The sequence below is a fragment of the Prunus avium genome, chromosome 7 (assembly GCF_965620075.1).
Source record: "Prunus avium chromosome 7, drPruAviu1.hap1.1, whole genome shotgun sequence".
Taxonomy (NCBI): Eukaryota; Viridiplantae; Streptophyta; class Magnoliopsida; order Rosales; family Rosaceae; genus Prunus; species Prunus avium.
In genome coordinates, this window is record NC_142290.1 from 25,810,292 (window position 1) to 25,819,823 (window position 9,532).

Below are 9,532 nucleotides of genomic sequence, written 5' to 3' on the forward strand. Positions count from 1 at the left end.
AAAGTGAATTGGTCGTATGACAACATACATGACCAAATGTCAATTTCGTGGGTAAACATATTCTACCACGCACTTTCACCGACGACCCAGGGCGACAAAGTAGTTTGGTCATGCATGGCCCATGGTGACCAAAATAGAACCATTGGCGACGAAAGGTGTTTGTCGCCAATTGTATTTTTTCTTGTAGTGAGAGCATGACCACACACGCCCCCGCACGTGTGGCAAACTTTTAAGCCTTACACATGGACAACACATATTGAGTGACGTGAGAGCATGTGTGGCCTTTGGGCTTAACACATGAAGCCTTGCTCTAATACCATGAAGGAAGTTGAGGTTCCACCCCATAACCAATTGATAATGGTGGGGAATAGCTCAACTCTTAATAAACCTAGGCTAGGTCCCTTGACTTTTCAACGTGGAACAAACACTCTTAACATTACAAACACCCTTAACTTTTCTGACAATTTGCGGGTTGAACTGCAGTGCAGTGACAATTGTTGGTGTAGTACTTGTGCTTTATTTTTAAATTTTTAAGGGGATTTATGGATTTAGAATATAGGCCTTATAACAATAGTACTGTAATAATAACGTGTCATTGGAGTGTAATAACAACAACTATAAATATGAAGGAAAAGCACATTCGAATACTATTTATAATTAGTGGAAAATGCTATTTCTACACTTCGTGTAGAAGAGCAAATAACTTTAGCATTATGGCAATGTTATTTAAACTCCTCAAGATTTGTCCTTTAAATGTTGCTTAGTTTATACTTTTACTTATATGTAATTGTCAGACAACTTTTTTACCTATGATTTAGTATTGTTGGGATATGCTAAGCTAATTCCCTAATTAATTTTTAAGTTTTTTTTTTTTTTTGTTTTTTTTTTGGCAGGAGGTAGTCTTGGCTCTTTTTCCCATCAAGTGTGTGCTATGAAATCAAGTGAGATCTTCTGTTTTCATTCTCCTTTGTCGGGTAATTCAATTAACTTTGAGCCTCTTCTCTAGTGTTCTTGAATGATTTTGTCATTGATCCTAACAAAATTCGTGTTCAGTCACTTCCCATACAATCACATGTTTTATTCTAATGAGTTATAAAATGAGGGTTTTACTAATTTTTCACAATAATAATACTTCAGAAGCAAGGGAAAGTTACCATACGCAACACCATTCTCCATGGATACTTGAAAGTTCCTCAGTTGAAGCGCCTTATTGCAATACTTTTCCTTCTGCGAACTACCCATTTTCATCATCAATGCATGTGGAAAGTGATCAGGATTTTATTGGTGAAAAGAACAGTAACGACAATGGTATCAACATTTTTGGAGACCCGTTTATGAGGTAATTATCAAAACTTACTTTTTAATTTACAATCGATATTTCAAAAGTTCAATTATGTTAATTAATCTATTTATGTATTGTTCCACTATGGTTAGTTACAATGGCATCAATGAAGAAGACAATGGTAGAAGTGGAGAAAAACCGACGAAAAGGCAATGCAAACGTCACTGTAAAAATTCGAAGAACAAAATTGTCCAAAGGGGTTCTGCATTTTATGGAGTTTCAAGGTATGCTTATACTTGTTTGTTTTGTTTAGTTATAATCCATATGTAAATTTGAATAATTATATTTCATTTTCTACCACATATTCATTAAGAACATCTCATAACTACATACATTTAATATTTTCCAAAGAAAAATTGTTCATACGTACTATTTTTCTCAGTAATATTTATTGGCTCCGAAGATCTAGAGAGAGATTTTAATAATGATAAAGAGAACAATCATATATATCCCATTACTCAACTACACCACCCAATATGTGCTAAGGGAAAACTACATCAATACTACATGAATTATAGGGCCTTGAGACAATTTGTAGTCTAAATGTGCCACCTCCCTAGAATTTTGTTGTAACTTACTCCATCTATTGAAGCGTATTTGGACGTGGGAAAAATTGTTACTCACCGCTTCTAAATAGTCATATGCGAACCCCGTGAAATTTTATGGATGAAACAAAAGGACGGAGTTAGTTGCAGGTGGCACATTGCAACAAGTTCTAATTGTGATGACAAACTGACTCAGTTACAACATTGCAACAAGTTCTAATTGTGATGACAAACTGACTCAGTTACAACATAAGTGATTTTGCTTTTAAAAACAGTAAGTAGAGGAGAGATCACTTTGTTGAGAAGAGTGTGTGCCTTTAGATAAGTGAGTAGATAGCCTTCTTCATGTATTCAACGAATACCTTAGTTGCTTAAATTTATATACATTATAGTGTTACGAAAAGCACTCTCCAATGAATTTTGCAAATGTATATATACAAAACAATGAACTTTCTAGATATACAGGTACACAGGAGGACGTTATGAAGCATTTCTGTGGGATAACACTGAACCACAAAATAAAGGCAAGACAGGTACCAACATTATTTCACTATCCATTTGCATTTCCATCTTTTGCTTGCTAATCAAGCAATAAATCTAAATTATCAACTAACCTTTTTTTCTTCTTCTCCTTGTTTCCTCCATCAACGACACGGCAGTTTATATTGGTGAGTGAATTTCTTGTATAACTCTTTAGTTTTAAACTTGAAAAGTTGCTGGCTTGTCAATATAGTTTCTTCTTAATTTGGCAGGTGGATTTGAAACAGAAGAGGAGGCAGCTAGAGCTCATGATCTAGCTGCTCTAAAGTTATGGGGCGACTTTGCTACATTAAACTTCACTGTATGTTAAATATTACATTTGACATTAATATGTTTTTTATTTGCTTATTGTTTATTTTGAATCATATTCCCCTTCTAATGATTTATCCTCCATATCTCTATATATAACTGTTGTAGCTGAATGAATACAAAAAAGAGTTGGAGGAGATGCAGGGAATGTCCAAACAAGACTATTTTCTCCACATTCGAAGGTAAACAGAATATGAGAGTAAGATCTATGTCTGAATTTCTACAACTTAGTGGGGTTCTTCACTCGTGCTCTACTTGCTCGCTCTAATTCGTCTTCATATGCCCGAAAATGGCATCCTTTTATAGGCGAAAGACATCCACATCTTCCTTCTTGTTAGTAATGGCCCCAATTACTTGAAACTGAATTGGTCTTCATACACCATTTAATCTCAGTAGTACCTAGTATATGCTTTAAATGTTGCTTCTTCATCTTTCTCTACTAATTAGCTGTATCTTAAACTTGCCAAATTTCAGAACAAGTGCTACTTTTGCCAAGGGTTTATCTACATATCGTGGAGTGTCAAGGTATTATGACTAATCCTCTCTCTCTCTCTCTCTCTCTCTCTCTCTGTGTGACATAGTCAATCCTTGAAACAGGAACTCGTACCACAAGAAATGGCAAGCCAGATTAGGCAAAGGGGGAGGGCTCAAAGGAGTTTACCTGGGTACATTTGGTAAGATCCTATATGACCCTTTATGCCTCATTTTATCTAATGATTGATTTGATGATCAAGACCACAGCAAAAGATGTTACAACTTATCTAGAAAAGAATATCCACAGTTGGCTTTAACTACTTGAGCTGAATTAATTAATCATTTTGCCAACCAACCAGCAACTGAAGAGGAAGCAGCAAGAGCTTATGATGTTGCGGCGATAAGGATGAAGGGCACAAAAGCAGTCACAAACTTTGATCTAAGTCAATATGATCTCAACAGCATTTTTAACAGCGCAAAGCTTCCAATTGGAAAGGGCGCTTCAAAGAAGTTAAGGTGGTCTTCTGTTGATGATGTCCTAGAAAACAGAAGAAGCAGTGGTGCTAATCAGAAAATTCCCATTTTGCAACTACATGAGGATTATAGCACAGGCATCTCTAGGCTGAGCTCAACAACTCAACCATCATTATTTGATCCAACAGTTCATCAAATCCTACCAACCCCCAATAATTCAAACCTCAATCAATATGAAAGCCCTTTCTCCCATCATGCCCTCCAAAACACTGATATCCAATATAACGAACTTCCCCCTAGCTCTCAAGTTCATGATGGATACCAAAACCTTAACTTTCAGAGAAGCCCTAGTTTAAATCAGTGGATTGGTACTTATGGAGGAGGTGATAATTCAGAGGGGAGTGGTTCCAGTGTTGAAGGGTCTCACATTTATGGGAGTTTGGATGGTGATCCAACAATGAGACAGTTTGTTGATGGAAATTCATCAGGTTTCAGTTTTGGAAGGGATGTTGAGAATCATGAGTTTGATCAGTTACATCAGCATAACAGTGATTCCTACAGCCAGTACCTCAACCAAAACCCTAGCTTCTCCTCCCCTCTTCAAGACTCCATGCAGGTTCCTAATTATCCTCAAACATTTTACCCCAGTTTTCTTCCTGGGTTGACTAACCTTGATCCAGGCGCTAGCTATGTCGGAGAATCTTCCCGTAGCGTTAGTCAGGTTCCGGAGGTGAGTTTGGCGGCCATGTTGGCGGAGACTAATCAGAGTTGTGGCAATGGCATCATCAATGAAGTGTTTTCTCTTGATCATGAAGTACCAGTTAATATTATGGAGGGAAACTCAACAGTACAGCCAGGATATGCTGAAAATGGAAATTTTGTTGAAGACTTTGGGGTGGAGAAATCGGCTGGATTGGACCTTGATGATGACTTTCCTGCTAGCTGGGTGGAGATTTTCTTGATGACCTTAGAAGGTTCTGATTGTCATGTGTGAAAGGTAGCTTGGAAGGCAAGAGTAGATGGTGTGACTTCAACAGGGAAGATAAGTGGAAAGAGTATAAGAAACCCATTGATGATTGAACAACCCGTCGATATTTTTAATTTTATCAAGACTAACTTTGTTTGAATTTATCTTTCATAGTGGACCCGCAATTTTGCAGTGTTTGAACTCTGATGTTTTACTTTGGCTGCTCTTTTTTATATCCTATTGCAAAGCTCCCATAATTGTTTGGGCTAACGAGAGTTCCTGAGAATGATAGTGAATTTGCATGGTGTTATTATAAAATGATTTCTTCCAAGTCCATATATATTCCAAGATGATTTCTTCCAAGTCCATATATATTCCAAGATGATTTCTTTTCAGAAGATGAAGTCCATAGCCGTCATGATAGCTATTCAAATATTGTACACGGTTATAATTTTTTTAAGGATTTTACAATATTATAATTTTATTATTATTTAGAAAACCAATATTATAACATTATGCAAATTCACTATCATTCTCAGGAACTCTCGTTAGCCCAAACAATTATGGGAGCTTTATATTGAATTTTGAATTTATCCTTGCAATTTCTCTAGTTTTCTCCTTTTTTGGGCATGAATTTTTGTTTGTTCGGGGTTAGGCATTTCTTTTGGGCCTCTGCTTTCAACAATATCTGTTTTGATGCAAGAATTCTATAGCGAGGGCCTATGAACCTCACTATAAAATGACTCGTGTTAGAAGTTGAATTGCATTCTTCTTTTTCGGGAGGATTCTATTATGGGGGCCTTATATGTCGAGGGGGTGTGTGTTGAGAGGTTCAATCTAACCGGATAATAATAGCTCTGCAATTCATCTGATGGCTAGTAAGAACACCTCAACTTTCCCTTGGGAGAGCAAACTGGTTGCTGAGACTATTGTCCTGCAATTAGCTTCCCTGCTTCGTTTCTAATAACATCAACCATCCCCCTCTTAGTTACCTTGTCACCACAAGCTCCATCGAAATTCAACTGGAAGAAAGAAGCCAGTTTTGCAATGTGATAGTCTCCATAGAATATGATGCCAATATCTGAACTTGAAGAAACAAGCTCCATCAAAATACAAAAAGAAAAGGTAGATATTCTTACTACTCTTGTTCATTTCATTTCATTTCATTTTACAAAATTCTTCCTTGAAAACCAAATCTGCATCGCCAACCACGGCTAAAAAAATGATATCTGTAGCTGGAATGAAGCCTCCCAATTTCAATGCAATTGGGTTGAGAAAACCAAACACTTGTGGCATTTGACAAGTCTTGAGTGTCCTGCAAGCCCTGAAGCTGAAGACAATTTTTAAAGAAAAACATTGGGTGTACTTCCTATATGAGTCCACAAGAAGATTCTGAACAACAGCATATTGCAAGGAAAGAAAACAGGTGATCCTAGAGTTTGATCTCCAATCTTGGTACAGGTAATAAACATGGAATCTATTTGCACAATCCACATTTGAAAAATCAGGGCCACTAACATGCATTATGACTATTATAAATCTTGAGATCAACTAAATTTACTGGCTCGTCAGTAACATGTACAACATGAAAAACTGTACTCATAAACTTGATAGCAGTTTCTTTATTACATACACTTATTGAATTAGATAATTACCAACACAATCTATATATGATTTAGGCATTTCCCTTGCTAGAGGCATACAAATTCTACGGTTGAAGGAACCTTTTCTATAAGCTGCTGCTTAGCAAGATTTCTTGCATTTTCTTCCCTCTCCACTTCTTCATTAGTCTTCTTTATTCTGTGCTTGGGAAAACAATAATGTGGTTCGATAGGATCAGCAGGATCAATAACAATTTTCTCCAGTTGAACAGCATTCTCTATCAAGTACTTGACAATTTCAAAATCACTTGCGCGACCATCATACCCTCCAATTTCCACTACCCTAAGGTACTCATGGGAGCATTTGGATGCCTTCTTAAATCTCGTTTCTATTCTCTCGCATAACGGGTACAACTGCACCAAGGAAACAATACAACAAGAACCAAAAGTTCCAGGAAGTCTATAGCCACCGAATAGAACCATCATTAAACTCAAAAGTCTTTTGAGTAAAAGTGAACAACTTGGGAACTGGAAGCTACATTACCATAATTAGCTACCAAATAGAATTACCATTAAGACGAGCTTGTAAGTCTTTAGAACCTCTAATTCAAAACATATTCAGGGTTCTTTCATCTAGGGATCCCAATTTTAAGAAAGGAAATGGATTGCAAGTGCACCCACTCCTCAATACAATTACATAAAAGGGAACATAACACATAATAGTAAAACATGACTATGACCATAAGTAACTAATTCATAAATCTTCCAAAATTCAGTTTCATGCTCGATACCACATAACAGCAAGGCCTATATCTTAAAAAATTTATACCCAGAAATCCCCAAAACTGGCTTTGTGGACTTGGATTCTTAACTGCCCTGACTACTCGACCAATACCTCATAAACAAAATCACCAAAGTGCAGATACTAATACTAAGTTTTACTGGTACAGGAAATAGAACTAAATAAAAATATGTACCTCCAACACAAGTCTGTGCAAGTACGGAGATGCCTTAATGAAAGAAGCCAACTGTAGAAGGATGAAGCAATCATTTGCTTGAAATTTTAGTTCCAATTGCTTGAGATTTGCTAGTACAGGAAATACATGATTCCTTTCTTGGAACTGAAAACCAAACAAACAAGGACTAAGGCACTAACAGAATCCAACAAGAAGAAAGTAAAACCAACATTTAAAACTTAGATATACTAACCAGAAGTCCGTTCAGTTTGAGAATCTCTAGCTGAGAAAGACAGCATGAAAGTTGGGTGAAGGCATCCCCTATGCTCTTATAGGAATAATCACATACCTCAACAAGATGTGGTAGATTCCTAAGAAGCATGTTTATCTCACATCCAACATAAATAAACGAGACTAGGTTTGTGTCACATATCTCAATGCTTACGAAGCTGGAACATTGCTCTATCACTAAGTACTTCAATGAAATCGATGGACCAACAACTCTTAGATTGCGTAAATTTGGTGAATCATCCACTAATAATCGTTCAAGAACAGGACAGTTGGACAAGAAGTACTCAAGAACTGCTTCCTCCACATCAACACTTTTGAAATTAAGAACTGTGAGGGACTTAAAGCCAATGCATGCACAACGGTGGAGACTTGGAATATCAGAACACAAGTGCTTAGAAGTGGACTCTTTTTTTATACCTAAAAGTTCATGGGGAAAAATGTAGCACGGAAAGAACTTCCGAGGAAAAACACCATATGATAACAAGTCCAACTCAAGCATTTTAACTCCCTTTTCCATTGCAAATTGAATCCATTTATCAAGGGAACTTGAAAATTTAGGATCAAGATCGAAACAAATCCTGAATGTTTCAACCACTGGGCCTCGATGATGTTCCACCACATTATTCACCCAATCAACGTACCTACAGATTAACAAGTCTCGTGCTCCTGCTCGCACGTTAGACAATCTGCATAAAGTTTTCTCAGCATCAAAGTCGAGAGTCCTAGTAGATGCTAACACATGCCGCCACAGATGCTGCCATCGCCTAGAAAGGACACTGGTAGCTTGTGCTTCCTTTAGTGACAAGTGAGACAGTATACTAACAAGTACTTCATTTGGCAAACTACTAATTCTGTCCAAGCCCAAAATGTTGTTGCATTCATGCTTATTTTTCTTTCTATCTCTCAAGTTGTAACCCCCCTATGAAATGAATGGAACCACACAACAACAAAAAGTCAATTAGGATTAAGGAGAGTAACGAGGTACTCTTCTCTCTTTCAAAATTCCCTTAAATTATGAAATCTATTTTACAGAAGAGACCCAAATAAAAATCAATACAATCAGAAAAACAAAAGCCAAACCAACCAGAGGAAATGATGCACTCTTTGATAGAAATTAAGGAGAGAATTTAAACAAAAAGCTTCTTTTTTGTACTAGTTAGAGATATATGGGAAGAAAAAAGATGCAAACTTGATAGTAATTTTACCTGTTCTTGGGCAAATTGAGAAGTTGGTCGACGCACCCTTTTCTTCATTGAATCTGACAGTGGTTTTTTCCTCTTTGAAAATCTTAACCCGAAAAGGGTCTTCTTCTAACTCACTGCTACAGCGGGCAAGCGAGTCAGCGAGTGGAAGACGAGTTTGTGATTTTGGGAAGAGGTTGGTATTGGGTTTAGGTCTTACTGTACTGTGTCGTCTTCATCTCTCTCTCTCTCTCTCTCTCTCTCAATAATAGCCAAGTCTTGTTGGACTTTCTCTGTGCTTTGTCTGGTTTGGAGGGAGGCCCAGTTGGGCCCTTTTTGCATTCTTGTTTCCTTATATTAATTGTTGTTCAGCATAGTTTATTAAATTTAATTGGAAAGAAAATACAGTTTTTTTAGCTGGAAAAAAAAAAACTTGGCTCTGGAGCTCCTCCTTACCAATATGGTTTTGACAATTGTCAAATTCGTTTAACTTTTTTTTTTTCTTGGAAAGTTTTTCAATTTTACTAGAATTTTACAAGACGATTGCTGATTCGTGACATCAAACACCCAATTTGTGGCCATATAAACACTGGATCCCACCAATTCTTCCATTAAATTGTTGTGAAATAGACCGAACATGGGAGTACAGGTATGCCACAAAGATCATTTGCAATAATTGTAGGCATTCACATTTATATTGCAACAGAAATCATGTGTTTTTTTTCTTCAAACTTTACACATATTTCCTAATTGGCTAAAATGCCAACTTAAAAAATAAATCAATCAATCAAAACTATTTATTTACAGATAATAAAATTCCATAACATTCAACTGAAACCTACATCAATAAAA

The 9,532-nt window shown here is 36.6% G+C and overlaps 1 protein-coding gene across 1 annotated transcript; it reads right to left on the minus strand.

The window, feature by feature from the left end:
* Window positions 1-6,146: 6,146 nt before the first annotated feature.
* LOC110759428 (F-box protein At4g09920-like) lies at window positions 6,147-8,991 on the minus strand. The gene is made up of 4 exons (XM_088244176.1): window positions 8,705-8,991; window positions 7,462-8,418; window positions 7,230-7,373; window positions 6,147-6,666 (listed from the first exon to the last, which is right to left on the minus strand). The coding sequence occupies exons 1-4, from the start codon at window positions 8,750-8,752 to the stop codon at window positions 6,343-6,345; spliced, it is 1,473 nt and encodes a 490-aa protein (XP_088100302.1). The 5' UTR covers window positions 8,753-8,991; the 3' UTR covers window positions 6,147-6,342.
* Window positions 8,992-9,532: the final 541 nt, after the last annotated feature.

Coding starts and splice junctions, on each gene's coding strand:
- LOC110759428 (XM_088244176.1), bottom strand. CDS start 8,752: ATGAAGAAAAGGGTGCGTCGACCAACTTCTCAATTTGCCCAAGAACAG. Junction 8,419..8,704: donor CTCAATTTGCCCAAGAACAG/GTAAAATTACTA, acceptor TTCATTTCATAG/GGGGGTTACAACTTGAGAGA. Junction 6,667..7,229: donor TGCACAGACTTGTGTTGGAG/GTACATATTTTT, acceptor TCCTTGGTGCAG/TTGTACCCGTTATGCGAGAG.